This window comes from Sphaerodactylus townsendi, linkage group LG03, assembly GCF_021028975.2.
Source record: "Sphaerodactylus townsendi isolate TG3544 linkage group LG03, MPM_Stown_v2.3, whole genome shotgun sequence".
Classification (NCBI taxonomy): domain Eukaryota; kingdom Metazoa; phylum Chordata; class Lepidosauria; order Squamata; family Sphaerodactylidae; genus Sphaerodactylus; species Sphaerodactylus townsendi.
The window spans coordinates 116,263,692-116,289,079 of NC_059427.1; the positions used below are offsets into that span (position 1 = coordinate 116,263,692).

The 25,388-nt window shown below is 40.7% G+C and overlaps 1 protein-coding gene across 2 annotated transcripts in view; it reads left to right on the top strand.

The window, feature by feature from the left end:
* The window catches only part of GAS7 (growth arrest specific 7), a 137,542-nt gene that overhangs the window by 79,118 nt on the left and 33,036 nt on the right, over positions 1 to 25,388 (top strand). For both annotated transcript variants that reach the window (XM_048489943.1, XM_048489945.1), the window contains exon 3: positions 23,458 to 23,535. In XM_048489943.1, coding sequence (XP_048345900.1) covers positions 23,458 to 23,535 — 78 coding nt within the window. The remainder of the gene's footprint in view (positions 1 to 23,457; positions 23,536 to 25,388) is intronic.

The following is a 25,388-nucleotide window of genomic DNA, read 5'->3' on the forward strand; positions in this document are numbered from 1 at the left end:
TCACTTTACAGTCCCCTTGAGAAAAATCCAGAATGTCACGATATGTTAACTACCTACTTTCAACTGTCATTTCTCATCTGTATAGTGCTTATTGTGTTGAGAGCCATAACAGTGTTTTCTGACACATCCTAGGTTTATATTTTTATATTTTCCCATACTCTAATACAGTGGTTCTCAACCTTCCTAATGTCGTGACCCTTTAGTACAGTTCCTCATGTTGTGGTGACCCCCACCCTAACATTTATCCATTTTACAGATGGAGAACACTGATGCAGAGAGTGTTAGGCGACCCTTGTGAAAGACAATTTTACCTGTTTTATATAATTCTTACCTGTTTTATATAATTCTTGCCAAAGTTCATTTTTAAAAAAACTGTAAACAGGAAAATCCAGTTTAAATTGTCAAACGCTTTCTCTGCATCTAGGAAAATCAAGGCAGCTTGTTTCTCCAAATATTTCAAAATATAAAATACAGTTCTAACATTGTCTTTTAACTGTCTTCTACATAAAAATCCACATTGATGTTCATGTGTTTACTTGAAATATTTCATTCCTGCAAGATTATCCTATTACTGTTTCAAAAAAATATGTTGACAAAACATTCATGGAATTCTGATTGTGCAACATGCACAGGGTGGTGGCTCCAGGTGTTTGTGTTTTAATGGCAAAACTGTTTGCTTGCCTTTCCCCAAAAAGCGCTCTTTTGCCAAAGTTTTGTAAGAACCCCTATAAGTAGACTTTGTTTGGAATCATACTAAGGGTGCCCCATATTTCAGTGTACCGTGTGAATGTATTACCAAATATTGCAGTATTTCTCTTTGCTGTATCTTTCCTCAAGGGCGTCACTAATAGACTCTGGAAATTGAATCCAGGAACCATGATGCATGCCAGTTTACCTCTGTAGAAGGTTTTTGAGGCCTAATTTTTCATTTCTAGAGTAGAACTGTTCCTTCATGAAAGTCTGAAGGAAGAATAGGCTGTTGAAGTGTCTATATCTTCCCTATTAGTTTCGTTCTTCCCTAGTACTTGCATGCATGCCTATATAGATACCACTTGATTATCTTAAGTTCAGTATCTTTCTAATGGTGGGTTCCTAAATTTCCTTTATTAAATAAAATCAGCAAGAACTCCATTTACAATATTCCTAGATTGGCAACAGAAAAACAGCAACCCTCCTGTATGCTGATGATATGGCCATACTTTCTTGCTCCACGTCAGGGCTTCAGTGTCTCTTAAAGAAATTTTCAACCTATTACTCTCTAAATGACCTCAAGATAAATGATCCAAAGTCTAAAGTGCTTGGATGGCTGGGACTTCTTCAGAACTCGATAAATTTCAGGCAGAATTCTTAGGAGCAATCTTGAAAGTACCAAAGTGTGCCTCAAATTCTTTACCAGGGCATGCTTAGCATCTCTGAAACTCTGGCTTAAGGTAAATATCTTTCCACTGGGCTCTGGCTTATTAACCTACTTGACCCAGGATGAATATGTCAATTATGGGCAAAGTCCAACTGGGCTATGATATGACACTCAAGTCAGCTGAACAATGATTGTGGGATATCACATCTGTGCATCTTTGGATGCACCCCCATTCCACATGCTCTCCTTTTTAAACATCAGTTATGCTGTGTCTTTCTGCCATGCAGATTATCTAAACAATTTAACAAATTAACAGTTTAACAGAGCCAGATTTCCATCTGAAGTCCTCCAAGGCAGATATGCCGGGTTCCTGTATTAGTCTAGATTGTGCACTTGTGATCTTCAGGGACCTGAAATTCTGTTGTTCATTATTTTAACTTGCAATCACTATGTACATGAGTGACATAGCTGGATTCTTCCATTATTGACAAAGTTAAGTGTAAATTCTGTACAACCTTGCGTGAAGTTCTTACTAGAGGAAAATAATTCTTGTATCACCTTGGCAGTAGCAATTTTTTTTAGCAGAGGTGCTAAATTGTTTTTTTAATTGTTTTTAATGTTTAGACATTTATGGGTCGATTATTATTACTGTTTTATTTGGTTGTGTGGGCTGACTTTAGTTTTATATTTTTGTACGGGCCTAATGGGTCTATAGAACACAAAGTTCTTAAATAACATCTATGGCATTTGTCTTGAAATGCTTAAGTAGGACCTAAAATGTCCCTGTACCAAAAGATGGATAGAGAATATCTGACAGGATAGTCCTTTTTGAATAGCTGACAGGATAGTCAGCAAACTTTCGGATTAGATATGACATAATTCTAGAAGCACCTTTGCTTAGAGTTATAATTGATGCTTCAATGAATTGGGAAAAGTCTAACAACCTTCTAGTTTTTAAGAGCCCTGGTTTTCACTGCCACTCCCTTGTATCTTCTTGCAGTCACTGCACCAGGTATGACCTCAGGGTTTTTTCCCCTGCAAGTTATTCGGGGCTTCCCTATACTGATGGGATCAGTCTCTTATGTTAGAGTGTCTAGTTACTTTAGGTACAAATACCTATCACCATACTCAGCAGACTAAGTCCGAATTGGGGAAATTAAATTAGAATCTGTCGTTAAGCCTGAATTTCAGGAAGTAAATGTCTTTGGGTTTGTCCAGATTGCGAAAATCATCCTGTCTGTGAACAAATCCGTATGTGTAAGAAGATGGAACGAATGACGGTATATGTAACATGATGGTGCAAATATAAGCATAGTTCCTCAGTCTGAGTTGGAAGAGTGGTGGGTGATCTGTTCTGATGTCAGACTTCATCAGAGTCATATTATTCCAACACAAATAACTTGTTTAGGAGAGTAGAAACAAGGTAAGTTCAAATACAACTTTTTTGAACACTTTCTTGACCATCTTTCCCTTGTGCCTCTGTATTTAGTTATGGTTTTACTATTTGTTGCAGAGGGTATAGGACCCTGTTAGGTTCCATACTCTTAACTAAATAGGCACTAGGACCCCAAGTAGAGCAGCAAAGAAGGTCCAGTTAGTAGTGGATGAATGTTCAAATCTTTTATCTTTCGGTGAGACAGAGTATAGAAATAATTGGGAAAGTATCTTTGTGCACTTATTAATGGACTGTTAAACATCCTACATATTTTTTGCTTGCGTCCTGATGTTTTGCGTTACACAAGTTGATTGACGATAGTGTAAGAGGTGTCATGATATGCTTGGAACCTAACAGAAAATCATTGTGGGAGTTAGCACTGTGGTTTCTTGACTGTGCACTGGGAGTGTGCCAGGGGCTGGGTGGATTGTGCCATGGAACATTAAGCCACTGTGTCAGCTGCATCCATTACTCTGTTGCTCAGTTCAGGTATTGTTCAAAACCATCGCTTAACTAAACTTGCTATGTTTAATGTGATTGTGTGAATGCCGGCCACTTCACTAACTAACTATGGTTAGTGAAGTCTGTCAAACTAGGATCTGAAGTTACTTTATTAATGACAGTTAATGTTGTGCAGTTATTGACATTTTCCCTTAATAATGCCCTCTAAGGCTACAGAAAGAATGCTTTTGAACTACAATTTGAGTTTGAATCCTGGTTTCAGTATTTTTGCCAAAGGATATGACAAGCAATACTACAGAGGCACTCGTCCAAGATATTTCTGAGCCTTTCCCCGCTCTGTTGTTTGGTGGTGATTTTTGCCCAGCTTTCCTGGCTTTTTATTACCATTTAAAAGACTAGGGCTTAATCCTGCCTGCATATTTTGCCACCTCTGTTGTGCTTTCTGTATGCTGCTATCCAGGTAGAAGTTGTGTTTCCTCTCCGAACATTTTGGCTGAAAGCCTTGCCTGAGGAGCGGGTGTTACGTGTGTTAACTTTGGCGCCTGCTGATAGTGCAAATCCGCTGACAGTCCCCTGCTGAAGAAATGCTGTCACCATCCTCTGAATGAGCTGACAGATGTTTATATGAGAACTGCCCTAGCTCCTCCCCTTTGACTTCTTGCTCTTGCTTAGCTCCTGAGCGCTGTTAAATATTAGGAAGCAAGGCATGGAATCCACGGTGGACAGGGTTGCCTTGACAATTTTTGAATGTGTGTCTGCGTGTGAGTTTTAGAAATGATAACTTGTTTTGTGATTCAGTTAACCTCTACTCCTGTGTGAGTTCTACAGATTTTAAAGCAATCTGGTGGACACCCCATGGGTCAATAATGACATGCTTACACAGGGGACTACCTTTACCTTAATGGACAATTAGCCCATAGTGAAGTCTTGTCCGATTCTGCTGTTATGCTCTTGACGTGCCGCCTAAGGCAGTTATGTAAAGTTCAAACTTGGCCACTCCTGACAAGGTTTGTGTGTGAGTGTAAACCCTCATGCAATTCCAGAGCTTATGTGGTTAAAGTGTACTTTTTATGATCAGTGTGTTAGGAAACTCGCTCCAGTTTTCCAATTGTGTGGGTGGTGTATTCAGCTGGAAGGTATTTGTCAGCATGTGAAGGGCTTTCCTGCTGATGTTGCTGATGTAATGCAGCTGTGATCCCTTCTTTTTTCAGCGGAGGAACAAATCCTCCGGAGACCTCATCTATTCCTCTTTAGACAAATTTACATTTTTTTGCCATTGCCAAGAGTGTCTCATGTTGCTGTCTGAGGTCTGGTTTACAGGATGCCTTCTTTAGTTCTGCTTGACTCAGACAAGCAGGATGACACGTTGTGTTCTTGCTGCTCATTAAGCATCTGCAACTGTTTCCCAAGCTGGAAACTGTCATTTCTAGAATCTGTGACCTGGGGAAGTAACTCGAAGTGAATTCCATGCCCAAAAGAGACCACTCACTCTGCTGAATCAAGAGTGACTCAGTAACGCATGTGCATGTTGATTCCAAAGTTGCACGTTTGCCCACATTTCTACCACAGAATTCTAGTCTTCTGTCTTATCTCTTGACAGGACCTGGCAATACAGTAATGCCTCCTTTCACACTGTGGTTACATTCCTGAGTCTTAGGTGAAACAGCTCTGTAAGAGGCATCAGGAACAATGTCTCTTCACAGTATCGCTATTTCTGATATATGAGTGACGCATGAGGTGGCAACCACCAGCTGACTGCCTCTGTTAGGCTTCTGTTCAGAAGCATCTTGGGAAGCCTTTTCATATCTCCTCAGGAGAGCTGCTGCTGTTTCTCTGTCAGGCCTGAATCTCAGATTGAGACCCCATTCCTCAGCTGGGCAGCTGTTGTGTAAATTTTCAGTGTAGTTGAGAGGTGGCTGCTGTCCCTGCAGTGATGCTGTGTCTCCTTTGGCCTGGCGTTATTTATTTCTAGCAGAACTTATTATGCTGTGGATTTGTTGCCTAACCCCATTGATTTGTTAAAAAAATAACACCCAGGAAGAAGTGTGGTGTAATGAAACAGCTTTATAGGAGGTCTTACTGTATCTGTCACTCTCTCGCACTGCATCTGTGATTCATGCAATCTGTTCCCTTAACTCTCTTCTGGATGCTGCCTGTGGAAAATGCTTCAACTGTCGTGAACGTGTGTGTTTTAAACTCTCCCATTTATTTCAGCCCAAACCGCTTGACATCTTTTCCTTTTCTCCTATATTTGCATTATTATCCCCTTTGGTTTACAATGATGTCACTTTCATATCTGGTGGATTGTTCTGTTGTCTGGCAGATTTCTTATAGGAATGCATAAGGAATACCCAGGGGTTCACAAATACTGGCTGTTCTTGGTAGCCAGCCATTATTTCTGATTGCCTCCTCCCTTGGGTTCTCTCTCTCTCTTTCTCACACAAGAGAGAGTTCACGGAAGAGGTGGGACCAGCGCTTTGTTCGCTCACTGCATGCCAGACATTAGGAAAAAGATTCTGGCTGCCTCCGATTCCACCCAAAGCCTGGCACAAAGTAGGAGAATGACAGTGCTCCTCTCCTGATTCCTCTGGGAACCTTTCATACCCATTCCCTTTTCTCATCCTCTTCAGTAAACATCAGATGGGGCAGTTTGTTATTTCTGAGGTATGTAAATGAGACCACATTTTCCCTGTTCAGTGCTTCGTGTTTCCAATGAACATTTCTAGGGAGTGCCTGCTTTTGTTTAATGGTTTGTATTTGTGTCTGATTCAGTCTGGAGAATCAAATTGCAAGAGGCCCCACTGTCTAGTAGAAACACAACAGGGTGTTTCCCTTACCAACAGTGTTGCATAAACTTGTGATGTTCCAGATGTTGAAACCTATCAGCTACTTCTGCACATACTGCTAAGTGTTTTGTTTTCCAAACTCCATTATGGCAAATTAATTTTTTAAAATTTTCCTTATTTTGCAGAATGACATACTAAGCATAGCTTGCTATCTAATATTATGCAACTAATCCAACTATTGACTTGCCTTTCTTTTGTTTCATCCTGTGCTTTGCTTCGGATCTAGAAACAATAGCCTTTAAAAGTGCCAGCCACCTGTTTTAGGAAGAGAGAGCTAGATTCAGTCTCCTCCTGCTCCTTGCAAATAGATGATTGGTGCTGTCAGAGCTTGCCAGTCCCTATGAGGAGTTTTGCTTATGTGACCTGTTCCCATAAGAGAAACCATATACACAGCCTATGGTACTTAAAGTGTGGTACTACATAGCAGCACATTTGTGAATACATGAGAGAGAGCTTTTTCTGTGGCAGCCCCATGATTATGGAATGAAGTTCCCAGGAAGGTAGACAGAGAGAAATTTTTTCTCTCTTTCTCAGAATACTAGAACCAGAGGTTATACATTGAAAATGCTGGGGGGAAGAATTAGGACTAATAAAGGGAAACATTTCTTCACGCAACACATGATTAGTGTTTGGAATATGCTGCCACAGGAGGTGGTGATGGCCACTAACCTGGATAGCTTTAAAAGGGGCTTGGACAGATTTATGGAGGAGAAGTCGATCTATGGCTACCAATCTTGATCCTCCTTGATCTCAGATTGTAAATGCCTTAGCAGACCAGGTGCTCGGGAGCAGCAGCAGCAGCAGAAGGCCATTGCTTTCACATCCTGCATGTGAGCTTCCAAAGGCATCTGGTGGGCCACTGCGAGTAGCAGAGTGCTGGACTAGATGGACTCTGGTCTGATCCAGGAAGCTCTTTCTTATGTTCTTAGGTTCTAAGGCAGTGATGGCGAACTTATGGCATGGGTGCCAGAGGTGGCACTCGGAGCCCTCTCTGTGGGCACGCACACACACACACAGTTCGTCATGTGGGGAATGGAAAATCACCCCTCCCCCCACACACACATCTAGGCTGGCCTGGGCCTCTGAGCACATTGTGCGCACACCACGGTGAGCAGGGAGGACTCGACTGGCAGGCCTGGTGCCTGTGCTCCAGGTGGCTTCTGCCGGGGGGGGGAGGGGAGCGCAGAGTAGGCAGAGATGCTAGAGAGGCACAGAGTGGTGCATGCGGGACTTGCTAGAGGCTAGAGCAGGCTGGCCCCTGCTCAAGTGGGTGGGGCGGAGGAAGAGGGAGCCAACCATTTGTTTCTAAACTAAAACCTCAGTATTCATGTTAAATTGCCGGGTTGGCACTTTGCGACAAATAAGTGGGGTTTGGATTGGAATTTGGGCACTTGGTCTCAAAAAGGTTCGCCATCACTGTTCTAAGGTACACCAGCCCCCTCACTTCAGGAGGCAGTTGAGGACATTTGACTAATTTAGTTTTTATTTATTAGCACTGCTAATTGAGATTTTAAATTGTGGTATTTTATACTTGTTTTATAATTATATTTTATACTCATTTATTTACATTGTAAGCCAACTTGAGTTCCACAAGGTAGAGAGGAAGATGATAAATGCTTTAAACAAACTATTTTATAGCGCCATTATTATTATTATTATTATTATTATTATTATTATTATTATTATTATTAAAATTTAATAGACCACCCTACCCCCAAAGGGCTCAGGGCAGTGCACAATAAAACCAACAGCAAACAATATAACATAATTAACAAAAAATCAAAGGTGCATTAAAATCCATTAAAACAGTAGCAACATCATAACACACAAAAGCCCATATTTTAAAAGAGGCGTCTGAATCTCAAACTTCCTACTCCACACTCCCTTGGGAGTGAACCAGCAGATTGCCACAGATGGTATGTCTAGATGGTACATGGGGCATCAGGAGGGGGCAGACAGTCTGCGGCTAGCTTCCCCGAAAGCCTGGTGGAACAGCTCAGTTTTACAAGCCCTACGGAACTCACCAAGGTCCTGCAGGGCCCGAACAGCTGGAGGAAGAGCATTCCACCAGGCGGGGGCCAGGGCCAAAAAAGCCCTGGCCCAGGTAGAGGCCAGCTGCATCATGCGGGGCCGGGGACCACCAGTAAGTTTGCCTCTGCAAAATGCAGAGGCCAAGTTGGGACATATGGGGTAACGCGGTCTCGAAGGAATGGGGGGCCCAGGCCCCATTAAGGCACATAATGGGATGCATGGAAACCTACTCCATCAAAAATTGTGCCTTTAATACTCCTTGTTCTGCAAGGAGTATAGAGGGGAATACAGATGACCCAGGCACCACTAGGGTGTTACAAATGACCCAGGCACAACTTGGGAGAGTCATGTGGGAGGCTTAATCAGCACCCACATCCCTGCTCATTGGTCTTCCCCAACTTCTCACCTTGGAGACCAAGTAGCCAGAGAGGGACACCCAGAACCACAGGCTCCCGCTGTACTCCATGGTTGCCATTGCAGCCCCCTGGTTGACTGCTGAGTCCAACTTGCTACTAAGCCCCACTGGGGGAGAGGCAACCAGGCAGGGAGCAGAAGAAGCAGGGGACTGCTTGTAATGGTTAGGTTTTCATGTACTATGGATTGATATTTTTGATAGTTAGAATGTTGTATTATTATTATGCTGTAAAATGTAAGATGCTATTATACTGTTACAAATTGTTACGATGCTGTTATGCTGATATGTGTTAGTTGTTAACCTGAGATGTTGGACCAGTGTTAGGATTTGTTGTAACTGACATTGCTTTATGCCTATTGTATTGATATGCTGTTGTTATTTACTATGTTGTACACCGCCCTGAGCCCTTTGGGGGAGGGCGGTATATAAATTAAAAGTCAAATCAAAAATCAAAAATCAAAACTGTGGGTGAGTGGGGAGACTCAGAGGCAACTGAAGTCAGTGGCAGCAGCCCAGCTTGATTTTACACCCCACCACTGCCTGCACACCCAGCCTAGGAGGGTCTGAGAATGGAACCGCACACTACTCATCCAGGGAACAAGCTGTGGGGGCAGCCAGAGCCCACAGAGGACCTAGATCCCTCCTCCTTCCCCCATGGGCTCCAAATCTCAGTTCTCCCGCCAGGCAATGCATCAGTCAGGATGACTGGTTTCTGAATCTCAGTAGTGGAAAAGTCTCTGGCTCAGAGGTTTGCTTGGCCCTGGAAAGGTTTGTGCTGGTCACCTTTTCACTTCAAGCCCTGCAGCTGCAGCCCAGGTCCCAACGCAGGTAGCAGCTCAGCCAACACCAGGACATTACATGCTTCGGAACTCTCTCAGCCCCAGTTACCTCACCGGGGAGAGGAAGGGAAATGAGTTTGTAAGCCACCTTGACCAGTAGAGAAAGGTGGCATATAAATCCAAACTCTTACTCCTAAGTCTTATCTTGCTCAGAGTTTAATAGTGCTAGGAATTATTAAAATGTGAAACATACTTTCTTGTGTCCTTCCCTCTTTCCATTCTGTTAATTTTAGGTAGTGGATTTGCTTTCCAATTACTTTCTTCCTCAGAGAAATTTTTAGGTAGGTGTTGCTTGGTTGAGGCCATGCTTCAGATCCTGCAAGACCAGAATACAAGATCTTCTGTCTTCAGCATGCCCCACTCCCACCTATCATCTCCCTACAACAGTTGCCCTGCCTTAATCTTCTGTCATGAAACATCTGTCCATGCCTGAAGCAAGATCAAACCAAAGAAAATATCCAAGCCTATTTTAAATATAAATGGATTGGTATTGTATTTGTGACACATACAAATGGTGCTAATGGCCTGACACTCAGTTGGATGAGAAGTGCCACTGTCTCACTTACAGTGCCACTGTCTCACTTTGGTTGTTTAAAACAATATGCTCCCCAACAGGGGATTGTGTCTGTGTGGATTACTGGAGTGCCACTGTCATCTGTATGAAGGAGAATCCTTGTAGTCAGCATGGAATCTCCCAGAATGGGGTGGTGTGCTTTTGCCTTGAACAGCTAATTGTGAGTAAGGAGACATGTTGTATAACCTCTGCCTCCTGACAGTTCAGCAAGAGAAACAGCTAATGTTCTTATACATTCTCACAGTGTTTAGAATTAGCAGTACATTAAGAAACAATCATTCTCATTCCAAATGACTTCTTCACAGCAGCAATCTTCTCTCTGTGTTTGCAGCTTTAACTCCCATTATGTGTACTGTGGAACACTTCAGATTTCCATTACGTCTATTAAGTCAGGGCTTTGACACTCCCTGAAGATACCTTCAGTCAAAGTTTACACTCTGGGCCCAACTAAATTATGTTATCACCAGGGAGAAGCATGTTCGGACGTTCTGTGCTTCCCAAGCCCAGGTAGGCCCAAGTAGGGTTGGAATTACAACACACACATAGAGATGTAGAGTTTATATCTTCCCCCATGACATTTTCCTGACTTAAAACAGCACCAGAGGGCTGCTGTTTACTCCATTATAGAAACATAACATAATATAAACCAAATTTAAAAGACTAGGGCAGAAACAGATGTTAGATAATTTCCCTTATATTTTATTGTAATTTCTTATGTTTATCTGGAATGCAACAGGCAATATTGCTCATTGAATTTCACAAGAAATCGTTCTCTGGAGCTCTCTCAGCCCCACCTACCTCACCGGGTGTCTGTTGTGGGGTAGAACTAGAAAGGGGTTCAGAGACAAGTAGTAAGTGATTTAAAATTTCAGGAATGCTTTTGTAACAAAAAGGATTGTTCCTCCTAAAGAGAAATCATAGGAGCGCTCTAAAGAAGAAAGGATAGTGTTTACCATTATGCTACTAGAAAACACCTCTTCCGCTTGCTGTATACCATCATGACTGCTAAAGTTCCCACATGGTGTTAATGAGAGTTCAGCTGTGTGATAAAGATTTAAATAGGCTTTCTACCATTTATTTCTTCGCCACCCTTCCTTGGGTAATGTGCAAATGAATTGGTACCAATTCTCATTTAGCGGTGATGAGAAAAATTACTAATGAGATTACTGCTAACTTGGGACATGTATTTGACACACACACACACACCTCCGCACACACACACTGTTTTTCAGATTCACATTTCAAGAAGGAAATAAATATTACTACTCAGTGGTATTTGAGTTCCAAAGTACAGTTTCTTGGTTTGGGTTTTTCTGGGATTCTGGAATTATTTGGGATCTATTACTCAAGGAACTTTTCAACCAAATGTCACCAAAATTGCAGAGACCCCGGTGCTGCTTGTCCACTAAAGATCCCACTCCCACCCCCCAAGTTTCAGGCAAATCGGATCAAGGGGCCCACTTCTATGGTCCCCTGAACAAAGTTCCTCCAGCCATCCTACTTGCAGGAGTGCTGATTGAGACGAAAAAATTGCCCTGGAAAACAGCCATTCCCTCCCCCAGCCCAAGGGACCTGCAGCTTTGCCATCAAGGCTTGCACTGTCCATGAGTTTCCTTCCTGTTGCCTGGGAAACATGTTAAAAGGGAGGAGGAAGGCCTGAGTTCCTTAAAATGCTGACCCTGGCGATTACCAAATATTTCCAGAAATATATCGGACCCAAATATGAGTATTCCCAAGAAATATGAATTCCCAAGAAATATGAATTCCCAAAATTCCCAAGAAATATATCAAATATAAATTCCCAGAAATATATGACCCAAATATGAATTCCCAAGAATTCTGAATACCTGCCTGGATACGCAAATATACCTAGAAATATAAATAAAGTATTTTTGTTACATATTCGGATTGGATATATGAGTGCACATGCCTCCTTGGTGAATATAGAGTGATTTTCAAGTTCACGCTTTGTTTCTCCTAGTCACTATATACCTGGATAAAGTCAAACTGAATTGTGTAAATCAGGCTGATGTCCATGAAGATTTAAAATACCTTCTTTTTTTGACTGACTCATGGTGACCCAGTAGGGTTTTCAAGGCAAGGGATGCTTGGAGGTGGTTTGCCACTGCCTGCCTCCATGTCATGACCCTCATATTCTCTGGAGGTCTCCCATCCAAATACTAGCTGGGGTCAGGACTGAGAGTGTGTGACTGACCCAAGATCATTCAACAAGCTTCTATGACAGTGGTTCTCAACCTGTGGGTTGTGACCCCTTTGGGGGTCGAACAACCCTTTCACAGGGGTCGCCTAAGACTCTCTGCAGCAGTGTTCTCCATCTGTAAAATGAATAGATGTTAGGGTTGGGGGTCACCACAACATGAGGAACTGTATTAAAGGGTTGCAGCATGAGGAAGGTTGAGAACCACTGTTCTATGGCATGAGTGGGGATTTGAATCTGGGTTTCCAGGTCCAAGTCCAACCCCTTTAACCACTACACCATGTTGGCTGTCACTTAAAATACATTTCACTTGAGGAATTTAAAAAAGTAAATTGGTGTGTCAGCACTGTGTTATAAGCAATCATGGAGTGAGAATTGCAAACAAATTGCTACTCTTTTTGCATGTTGCAAATTGCTTCTTAGTAGCTACAAACTACAAACCAATAGCTATTCTTTTTATCCAGGCAGAGTTCCATCTAGACGTTGAAGTCATTGTAGTCCTTGCAGGTCAGAGGGAACCAATAACTGGTCCCAGTTAACAGTGTCACTTTACAGTCTAGGAATAGTTCAACACCCAGGGATACTCTGACCTGTGACCCTGGTGTCCTGTCTTACCACTTGGGACAGCAATATTTGACATACCTCCCAAAAATCTGTTTTTTATGTTGCTTTTTATTTCTTCACTGTGTACACGGTTTTCAGTAGAGAAAGTCTTTCGAACTGTGTCACCTTCAAATCTATGGCCCCTTCCGCACACGCAAAATAATGTGTTTTCAAACCACTTTCACAACTGTTTGCAAGTGGATTTTGCTATTCCGCACAGCTTCAAAGAGCACTGAAATCAGTTTAAAAGTGCATTATTCTGCATGTGCGGAATGAGCCTAAGATTCTGTGGTGTATCCTGTTTGATGTCAGTCGCCACATTTTCACATGTGAGACTAACTATAATGCATGTGACTATTTCTGATGGGAGATGAGAAATGGAAGGGTAGCCAATGTAGGATTTATATTCATGTTAGGGGGCATTTTAAACCAGTGCCTATTGAAGTTGCCTCTGAAAATGCCCTTAGGGATTCCATGTCCTTTTGAAAGCTGTGTTGAGCAAGCACGTAGAACACTCTTGCTAAGGCAATACCAGCGCAGATATAATATATGAATGGGTAATTTTTAGCATCAGTTTTTCATATTGTAGTTTTTTATAGTAGCATAGTGAAGACCAAAGACTTCCTTTGACTCATTTTTTCTTGTAATGGCTCTAACTAGGCTATTGGGTTTTAATTCTGAGTTGGGAGTTCCTGTTGTGATTCTTCAAAGGATGTTTTCCTGTGGTTTAATTGCAAAGGCAAATAATGGTAGCTGTTAATTGAAATGTTTCTAAAACAGCAAGGATACGTTCATCACAGTCTGCCTTTTCTTATATGGCATAGGTTAGATATTTGATTACAAGTACAAGATTTTTATTGCAATTACCAAAAGTGGTTCTTGATTCAAAAAAATAGTAATGACTCTTACAGTGTCTGTTCAGAGCAAATCAGCACTATTGTCAAAACTGCCTGCACTCATATAATGCTGCTCAGACACTGAGATCTACTTCTGAGGCCTTTCTCGGGATGCATTGCCTGGTGAATGGGGGCGACTAGCCAATTGGGCAAGGTTCTTCTCTGTAGTGGTGCAATGACTCTAGATCACTTTTCCCCAAGAAGCTTGCCTGGCACAGTCTTTACTAGTATTTTAATGAAGATGCTTTTATTCGTTAGCTTTTGATTAGGGTGCTGAATTTTATGGCATGGTGTTTTGCAGTTTGGCTGATCCGTTGCTTTCATAAAACCCTGTGTTAATGAAATCTGCTCTTTAAACGAAACCCATTGAAAGGCTAATGTGTGATGATGTTCCAACAACGTTTGTGTTTTATTGGAGGTTGTTTTGACTTTATTATATTTTGCTATCAGTTTGCGGTGTTACGTTTTTTTAAATAGTTGCTGTTCTTTAAATAATTTATATGATTGCTGTTTTTATTTTATTTTGGTGTTCATGTGTTTATTTTATTCTGAGTTTCTGTAAATTATGTATTACATTTTATTGTTTTCTCTGTTAGCCAACATGGAAATTTTTAATAGCGAGTCAGGATAAAAATCTTTTAATTAGATTAATTAACATTTCATGTGAGAGGCATTGTCTTATCTATGAAAAAGATAATTCTGTGAAATATAGGTAGGGTCGGGTTGGGGGTGTCAAGCAGGGTTCTTTTCCGACTTCCTTATGCTTACACATACTCATAGATATTCTGAGACAATTTAAAAAAACCCTTAAAACAGCGTGGGGGTGGGGGTGTTTGCACCTCAAATAGGATCTCATCTAAAACTCCAGGCATTGGGGGATGCTTCAGTTTGTCATATAAAACTGAAATAATAATTTATCAGTGATATACTGGGTATCATACAAACAGGGATGGAGGATCTGAATCCATAGCCATGTTATACAACAGATTAAAATATATTTATCCATTAACATTTTGTAATTATTCAAACATAAAAAAGTCCATTGTACTGGGCTGAGCACATGCTTGCACTAAGATTCCCTCAGAGCTACTTTGGAGAGAACTGAACTCACTAGATGGGGAGTGAGCTGTCTGGTCGTAAACTTTCTATCTTAACTAAAAGCAGAATGTCTGAAGATGAGAGAGTGATGGAAGCCAGTGATGAACTGATTGGTACAAGGGCGTACACATACTGCTTTAAGTGGAGTTGGCAATCTGCCTTCATTGAAAAGGCATTTGGCTGGCTACTCTAACAATGGGCTCAGTTCTTCTTTCTTTGCGAGCTTTCCCAGCTATGAGGGACGTGGGACTCAAGTACAAATTGTTGCTGCTGCTACTGCTGTCTGTAATGCGTTACTTCAATGAACTGTTTGGTCCCCACCTAGGAGTGAGGAAGAGACTTTTGATATCCAGGATATTTTGTTCCATATAGCATCTTTAGTTTCTTTGGCTGTTTAAAGTTTCATCTGAAATTAACTCACACCTTTTCAGATTCAGCCTCTTTAATTTAAATTATTCTTAAAACGTACTTTGCAACTTGTTAACGCTGTTACTGCATTATGCCTTGGATTCATCTTGAGATGCTTAAGAAAAAGGTGGGCACATAAATATTTTAAATAAATACCGGTATTATGTTCTTGGAGGTTTTTTCTTATAGCCCTAACAACTGTAATTTTTGTAGTCAAATGGCTTCAGATAATTTAGGATTTTATTTTATTTTTTGCAATCGAGTCACAGCTAACTTATAGTATCCTTTGCAGGGGGTTTCAAGGCAGAAGACAGTCAGAGGTGGTTTTCCATTGCCTGCCTTTGCATATTGACCCTGGACTTCATTAGAGGACTCCCATATCAATACTAACCAGAGCCAAACTTGCTCAGCTTGCAAGATTTGGTGAGATCAAGCTAAACTAAGCGATTCAGGTTGGGGTGATTTTGGATTACCCACATGTAGCATAAGACTTGAATCTTCATTAAGAATAAAATTGGAGTAATCAAAATGCTTCAGCGAACTATAGAAGAAAAAGCTTGTGTTTTTTATTTGTATGTATGTTTGAAATACGGAATGCTTCAAAAATGTGTTAAATGTGCATCTGATGACATGGGCCATCTGTTATGTACCACCCATGTATTGCAGTTCTCCAGGTGCTTGATAAAACTTTGGCTTTTGCAGTGCTGAATTACTATTTATCAAGCACATGGCAGGGAGTAATTCTTGTTTGTCATACCATGTACAATCCAAGCATGGCATCATTGCACTACATGTTTGCCATAGTAAAAGGCCACGGTCAGATTGAGTCATGTGGTGTAGCTTTTGGGGTTGGCTTAAATATTAGGAAAGCTGTCAGAACATTTTTTATCATGATGAATATGATAGTGCAGTGCAATACAAATATAGGTACCTGTGGAAGGATACCATAGTAGGATTAATATACCAGCAGAGGGTATCAAACTCTCAGCACAATACTTAATTTTAAGAAATATTCATACATTACAAAGTATTAAGAGGGCAATATCTGATATTTCCATTTACAATAGCACATATGTATAAAGGTTATGGTACACATTATATGACAAAGATCACATACTGCAATTTGTGGTAGTTCACAAATAAGGATGATAATCTGTATTTTGTAGGAATACAAAGTTCAATGATGGCATGAGTCTTGACGGTAATGTACGAAATAATTCTCTGGAGGCTTTTCTTTACACATTTTTTCTTTGTGGGATGGTGACCTGATAGCCATATATAAAGAAATGATGCACTGCTTTTTTTATTACGTTGTGTCTAATTCTTCCATATTCACTTCTCGAAAATTACCCCTGCTTCAAATTGGATGTCATAAGTCAAATTTAAGACTTTAGTTAAGTAACAATATTTATTGTGGACGTTTGTGCCTTTTGTATATAGTAACAGTATTGTGAGCTGATCATTATGGCTTTTGGCTAAGACAATAAACTGAAGCTGAGCAGGAGAAGAAAAACAATATAAATGATAAATAAAGTTGCTGTTATTCCAATAACAACATGCAGTCTTAAATAGCATAGCCCATGAAAAACCAAAATATGTACGCTCTCATGAACCCTGCCAAATATAGTCCATAGCCTGGCTCCTACAAGAGATAAAACTGACAGAGGAATTGATTGGCTCCCTGTTAACAGCTAAGCTGCTCAATTCGGATTTATTGGCCCAAAGAGGAGTCATATTGTTGAAATGGATACACCCAATTCATGGATGTGGTTTTTTAGCAGGATGCTAGAACTAATTAACAAGTATCAGTATATATTAAAGAGAAAATCTAGAAGGCGTAGAGGACTCTTCAGCCAATCTTCAAGCACACATGGCTTGTGGATGGGGCTTACGCAGAACCAGTAAAAACCAACTTAAGCAAAACAGTGGAATTCGGCAGTTACTTGCTCTATACCAGGGGTAGGGAACCTGCGGCTCTCCAGATGTTCAGGAACTACAATTCCCATCAGCCCCTACCAGCATGGCCAATTGGCCATGCTGACGAAACTGATGAAGATTGTCCCTGGCCCATCTGATTCTCGTAACGGGCAGCTTAGGCTCACACTGCTTATCTTTAGAGGCCCTGTTTTGGGGCCCCCGGAATCTGAGGCTAGATGGGTGATGACCCAAGAAAGGGCTTCCTTGGTTATGGCACCAAAACTTTGGAACTCCCTCCTTAAAGAGAATCCTCTTTCTCTCTATTGTTGTCTTTCACCCTCGGGTGAAGACTTGTTCCATCACTAACTTTTATTAGATCTCTTCTCTATTGGTGTGTTTGTACGTTTAATATTTCAAAATATTTTATTTATGTATTTTATAGTTTGAATGCTGTTTTAATGTTTGAAATGTTTGCTACCTTAGAGACCCTGAATTGAGTGGAAATGCAGTATAGAAGTGTTTTAAATAAATACTAAATAATAAATAAATAAAAATAAAATGTATTAACACAGTGGAACTGCTGGAATATGGTTAGAATATATACTTCAGCTCTGTTTCTTTGTAATCTGTTTTGTTGGCTGTTCACTTACTTTCCCCAGTGCTCAAACATATGACTGCAATTTAAAAAGGAAAGTAAATGCATGGCCAAATTATTAGAAGCATGATGACCCTGTCTGTCGTGTAAGAATATGGCTTGTGCTTGCTGTGACTTAGCATGCAAAAATAAAGGACTGTTTCTGAAAAAAGGTGCTGTAAACCTATTGTGTTATACAAAGCTAGGTAGATCTGTCCTGCTTAAGAGCATTTATAGCTCAGTCCTAAATAGAGTTATAACTTCTAAGCCCACTAACCTCAGTAGGTTTAGAGGGGTGTGACTGTTTAGGATTGCACTCTCAGGACTGCACTTTGGATCATGCCTTCTGGAGCAGCTATTCCAGTTCTTTTTCTTCATACCTTATGCGTTCCTCTCCTCCTAATTTACTCATTTTTGATCCTCCTTAGGATTTTACTGTGCTTTATAGTAGTTGACAAATGTGTTTAGCTGTGGCATTGGGCACAAGCTAAAATTATTCATTGATGTTGCAATCTAGCTAACTTTGTGCTGCCAAATTAATAAAGGCATTAGTATAAAATGTATGATCTTCATGAAGAAGTCTGGTTTTGTGCCAGTGGCACAAAAGGCTTTTCTGTTTTGTTTTGTTTGAAGTCTTCTATTCCAAGGATTCCCATAATTGTAGCCTTCCCTGTTATTTTAGTAACTGCCGGTATATGGCACTATAACACTGGAGGGCTGGCTTGGAATCTTCTGTTACATAACAGCAAAACAGGGATACTAGTACATTCCATCTTTTTTATGGGTAAGAATTAAAGAAGGTTTGGTTGAATGCTTTATTTATCAAAAGCATGGGGTTTTTTTTTAAAAAAACCTGATTCTCTGTAATAACCTTTTGCCATTAAAGTATTTTAATTGTTCAGTGTTAGACAGTAAAATCGTTGCAGAGAACCAGATTGAAAAATGTACTTGTTAATTCTAATATCGTTGTATAGTTAGCAGCTACATTAAAACCAGTTATATTATAATAGCCTTCCTTTGAAAAATCTGGCTTTGAATAATTCCTTTTTTATATTGACTGTGTAGATAACAACATTGGATAAATATTTAGCACTGAAGGCTAAAACAAACTTAAAAGCAGGAAGGCCATGATTAATTTGTATATTAATGAAATACGATTGACATAATTTCCACAAGGTTTGGAAATACAATACCAGGCTACAGCTGATGGGCATATTGCACTGCTTCTGTGGTGCCATTTGTGCCATTTTTCATGTGAGATTAGAACAGTTAGTTTTATGGGAGATGACTAGCAGTTAATTGAGACTGTAATTGCCTCTCATTAAAGATCAGCAATAGTGGTGCTACATTTGTATTCCTTGTATGTTAGTCTTCAGAAAAATAAATCCACCTCCCACCCCCCGGCCCCACAAATGAATTCTCATAAGACCAGAAACCAGCCTAAATCAAGATGAACCCCCCCCCCCAAAGGAGTTACCAACAAAATCCAAAACATTTTCATTACACAAGATGTGTTGATATGTCTTGAAGATTCCAGAAACAAATGAGAGGGGCAATGAGACTTATTAGGGAGGGAAAGAGGGTTAGGTAGAGATGAATGGAACTAACAAATTCTACTATCAGAAAGTTTAGGGGCATCCCCAAAATGCACCAAATGGCTTGTTTTATATGTGGCAAGCAATTTAGAGTGGGTTAGAGCTTTTTTTTTTTTTTTTTGCTCCCTGTGCTTCCGGAAAGCCCTCTTGGAGTCAGTGAGGTGGCACCACATTGGCACTGCATCCTACCACCTACAGCTTTGAATGGGGCTGCCTGTGAGGTTAGCGATACCTGTGAGGTTAGTGGTGGCAGAATTACCTAGAGATCTCTCTAGAGAACCCGCAGCACCCTACAAACTATGAGTTAGATCCAGCAATCTGTGGGTACTAGGACTGTAGCTCTTTTTCAAAAACTACAGCAGGAAGTTTGCAGGTTGTAGGCAGGGGTGGGATTCAAATAATTTAACAATCGGTTCTGGTGAAAGGATTCAAATGATTTAACAACTGGTTGTTTTCAAGCACCATTTTAACAACCAGTTCTGCCAAAGTGGTGCGAACCTGCTGAATCCCACCACTGGTTGTAGGTTTCAAAGCAGTTCATTATCTGTATGCTTCTGAGCCCTCCAAGGTAGGCATTTCTCTGCCTTGCACAATGAACCCTAGTATGTTTTTAAAAAAGAATTCTACACCTATTGGAAATATGTGGAACACTGATCTCACATTTTAGAGAATTCTACCTCCTTCCCACCAGTTCCTTGAATATGAGTTGAAATCTCAGTGCTTCCTCTTTTATCCTGTTTACATTACGAAACACACCCAGCACATGCTAATGCTTCCACACTCCAATCAAGCATTTGTGTTTCTGTGCTGTTGCAAGCCCTATGATTCACTATTGCTATCTCAGCTTTATGCAGACATTCCAGATGAAAGTAAAATAAAAGCCGAGAGTAAAACAAAGGCCTCAGACAGCAGAATCGGAAATGGAATGCTGTGTAAATCCCTGCATTAATAATGTTGTGCTTGCTAATTATCTCCCCCAGCGTGGCTTTATATTTTTAAATCTGCAGGGACTGATAACTAGCAATTGAGTGCTTGGGCCAAGAGGATTTCTGTACCACTGGTGTGTGGTTGTTGTTGTTGTTGTGTGTGTGTGTGGGGGGAGTTAATGCTAATATTCAGCTGAGGAAATTTTAAGGGATTGGGCAAAACAGTCTCTGAAGAGGTGGCATATACTTTTTTCTAAATAAACAATCAGTAGTTTTTAAAATAGGACAGCTAGAATAACCCAGATACCCACAGACTGGTTAGCTTGTATTTGATCATGGCAGTATCACTGAAAGGATGATATATTATGACTGAGGTTAAAAGGGAAAAAAAGGTTGCAGTCACGTAAAGTGGGGGAGGGGGGTAAAATGTTGGTAAAATGTTGAAATTTGTGATGAGGAATTTGACTTAGGCTTAGTTTCTTTCTGTTACTAACACAATTAACACTTTGACGGTTAAGGGTGTGTTTCTGCATGAGTATAACAGTTCTTTCGAGGGTGTAGCTGCTGACTTTAATTATCCAAAATCATTTGATTTCAAGGAAAACAGTGTTTGTTTTTATTATTACTACATATGACACACACAAACCTTCCTAATGTTGGCAGAGAGGTAACAGTCACAATTTATGACTCATGATTGACCCCATTCACTCACTACAAATGTTGTGTAATTTGGGCCAAAAAAGTACTTGATCATGTGGCTTATGTGAATAATCACTGGGGCTTTTCCAGGCAATTTGTTTTTCTTTTGGCACTATATTCAACTCTAAATAAATGCTAATACTGCAGTATACCATTCCTATATAGATTTGGAAGGAGCCAATTGGCCATGCTGACAGAGGCTGATGGGAATTGTAGTTCCTGAACATCTGGAGAGCTGCAGGTTCCCTACCCCTGGACTAGGACCTATTGGGTAGAGAGATCTGTATTTAAGATTGGTTCAATCTGCTACCCTGTAAGGGTTACGGTAAAACGTATATGTCTGTTCTTCCCTAAAAAGTCAGAAGCGTCCAAATGTTATTTTTATTCTGGTTTGATTCACAAATGGCATGGCTGTATAGAATATGGTGTAACTTTGCTAGTGCTCCCCATCTTTAAAAAGAATGTTGTGGTTATGAAAGGGCAGTTGCTGCAAAGTATTGTCAAAGGCTTTCACGGCCGGTTTCAATTGATTCTGGTGGGTTTTCCAGGCTGTGTGGCCGTGGTCTGGTGGATTTTGTTCCTAACGTTTTGCCTCCATCTGTGGCTGGCATCTTCAGAGGTGTATCACAGAGAAAAGTCTGTTTCACACTGTGAGACAGGGAAAGTTTAGTGTGGTATATTGTCCATGTCCCAGGGTGGGGAACCAATCTGAAGATGCCAGCCACAGATGCAGGCGAACCTGCTGCTGCAAACATTATCCATAGGAACCTGTGGTACTTATGCAACCATTTTCCCTAAAGAGAATAAGCATTCCAAAGGGAAGGTGGCATTATTGAAAATGCCCCGTCTCCAACTGCCACCTGCTTCACCTCTGGAAGCAAGGACACAGAGAGGGAGGCAGATCTTCATTGGTGGGCTGGACAGTAGAGGAGGAGATGGTCCTTCCAATATTCCAGCCCCAGGTTAGGGTCTTAAACGTAACAGCCATCACATTACATTGGGCTGGGAGACAGAGGTCAGTCAGGGCTGATTTTTCTACACAAAGGACATATGATTTTGTTCTTCAGCCACTATCAGTAGGCTGGCTGCTGCATTTTGGACCAGTTGAAGCTTGTACAGATTTTTGCAAAGGAAGCCCACATGTAAACACCCAACAAATCTAATCTGAGTGTGATCAGAACATGAATAGCCACAGTCAAAACACACTGCTCCTGCACCAGACTTGAAGAAAGGTATTTGAATTACACACAGAATTAAATAACTGCTGTGCACATACACAGTCATATAGTAATACTCTTCATTGCAAGGTGTTCCGGTTTTTATATAAAACCAGTGAAGCACAGATGAAAATGTTATTACAGTGTCGTGAGATGAACTGCAGTGCAGTATCTAAACTGGGTTATGCAGGCTTCATAGATCAGCCATGGATACTAATCTCATAGCGTAGAAAAGGCAGAGATAGAAAGCATGATCAATGAAGAAAGCCATGAAAATGAAAAATAGTTCCAGAGAGAGCAGAGTCACATTTTGGTGACAGGCTGTGCCCCAGGTGTTATTGCCATCCCCCCCCCCCCCCCCCCACCACCAGCAGAGAGATTTGTATATCCTTGAAGAACACAGCCTTGTGTTCCAATAGGCTTTAAGCCACAGTTGTGGAGTCAGTGTGATTTGACCCACAAATATATCTTGGCTTTTCCATATTTTCTGTCAGCTAGTGCTTCCTGCATCATCCCCTGGTGTAGTTCTTAGAATAGCCTGGTGTGTGGATTTGTAGTGTTCTCTGTTAAATAACGTGTGCTTGACCTGCACAGCGATTGCATACAGCTGCTCAGAGCAAAAATTGTAGGTGTTTGAAATCGTCTTTTCCCTTGCAATAATAAAAAAGGGGAAAGGAAACCCACTTCATCACTTGCACACTGGCAAGTGAGTTCTTCTTGGTAATGCCTCTGAAGGAATCTGGAATCTGAGGCTAATTCAAAGTTACAGTGCCACCTACTGCCAGAGACCATATCTGCAATTATAATGCGAAAAATGGCTGCAGTGATAACTCTTTTTTTTAATTGGCTTTCTTGCCAAACCCTAGCCATGTGACATGAAGTACAATTTACAGTGTATCTGTGAACCATCATCCCCTTTTTATAAGATTCAGATACCTAATCTAACGGGTATTTTAGCTCAAAGTAATCCAAGCAAATTAAACTTGTTGGATTACTATTGTTCACAGCACGAAAATGAATTTCAAAGGAAAAGAGTTCAATAAAATGTTCTTTCAACGCGTGTTGCATGGATGGCTCCTCTATATTTGGTTCCTGATAAGCTATCATTTGGCCATGTTCTGAAAGGTATCAGTTTAGGTCAGCATTACAGAAGCAGGAGTAACTGTCTGTTGCGTAATAATGATTGACATGCATGGAATCCAGTAGCAAAGGGAGGAAACAGCAGTAAGTCTTGCATACATCTTTGGTGATTTTATCTACACTCACACGTATGTTCTTTTTGTACAGAGACTACTTGGGAACGACCAAGCAGTGTGCCTGGGACCCCAAAGAGCCCTGTGACACAGAAGAACTCCTTGCCTACAGGTATGTGATCTATCAGCAGGAGGCCATGTCCCTTTGACTTCCTGTCAGAAAATACATGCCCATGCAGATGCAAATAGGCTCCGTTTAGACATCATGTGAAACCATGATCTATGTTAATTACATTGACTTTAGCTCATAGTCACTCAAATCCATATTTTCTTCAACTTATTCTAGTTTCACTGCTTTCTCTCAGTAGCCTTGGAGGATATTGCTAGAGACAAGCCAGGGCTGACCCAGAATGTCTGCAATCATACTTCACATGAAACCAAGGTTAACTTGGATTAAGGTTAACTTGGATTAATAAACTACCTTCGGATCCTGACTTCTCATCTTGATTTGATGGACATTTATACACTCTCATTATCTGTAATTAGCTTAACTAGTAGTTTCGCATGATGTCTGAACTGAGTCATCTATACACACACATTTTCACTGTTTGATATTTTACACTGCATGAAATTCTCTGCAAAGTGGAAGCGTAGCTATGTCTCCTTGTCACGGAAGTGGTAGTGCATTTTAAGTTCTTTGCAGAGATATATTTCATGAAGGACTTGTTTGAATTTTTTTCCCTGATTCTGTGAACTGTCTCTTGGCTGTGAACAGAAGGCTTATAGCCATAGTGCTGATACTTTGAGACCTTATAGCAGTTTTTAGCAACAGTGAGAGGGGTTAGGTGATGAAAGCATCAGGGAGCTGAAATGAGACTTAGAACACATTTCACTTTCCCAAAGCTAACACTGTCCTCCAAACTGCAGGAGTTATGAAATACTTGAGAGTGAAGAAAAAGCTGTGGGGAAAACCATGTGCCTTAAAGAGGAGTTGGATTGGGACTTGGGATGAACATTTTGCCTCTGATGCTTTCAGAACTGCCATTTTATCCTGCCTTCATGCAAGCAATTATTTTCTCCTAAAAATGGCATCCCAACATAAGATGTATTATGAGATGGTGCCCTGAAATCAAGGAGGAAAGTAGATGCAAGTCACACTAGAGCACAGGTGTCAAACTCGCGGCCCTCTAGATGTTCATGAACTACAATTCAGTGGATCCATGATTATCATGTAGAGAACAACAACTTGTCAAAGTTTATGACTTTAAACAATGAACTGCATTTTATTCAACAGGCATGAATGACTGAGTGGAAGCTCCACTAAATTCATTCACTGGTTCTTCATAATTCGGCTCTATATGGCTTATATTTTTAGATGTGCTACAATGCTCTGAAACAATGGCTTCAGTTCACTGCAGTAATGTTTAAAAATACTACAATCCCTTACCAGTATAGCCAATGCTCATGTTGGGAGGGACTGATGGGAATTGTAGTTCATGAACATCTGGAGGGCTGCAAGTTCGACACCCCTGCACTAGAGCCTTAAAAAGGAGGAAATGGAGAGGAGACTGTCCCTCATAAACCAAAATTTTAAAATGTGGCAAAATTCATACAAATGTATTTCATACGTAAAAGCATTTTTCCCCACAATCAAATTGTGACTAAACCAATTTCTGGCATAGGCTTGGGAATATCATTTGAGATGTCTTGAAACTGTGAAGAAATGTTATGCTAGAGAACAGGTTGGCCAAGTATCAAACCACAACACAAGAAAAGGAAGGAGCTATACAATAACTGGAGGGAGTGGAAGAGATCAGCCAAGGAAATAGGAATATAAACAGTTCTTGACAGGTGCAACATAAATAAGTCAGTTTAGGAGTGTTCATTTGTGTGGGCTTGCCTTTACCTTGCTACAATTTATAGAGTTTATTTTATGTAACTTATTGTAGTGGTTAAGTTGTTGGATTAGAACACAGGTGTCAAACTCACGGCCCTCCAGATGTAATGGACTACAGTTCCCATCAT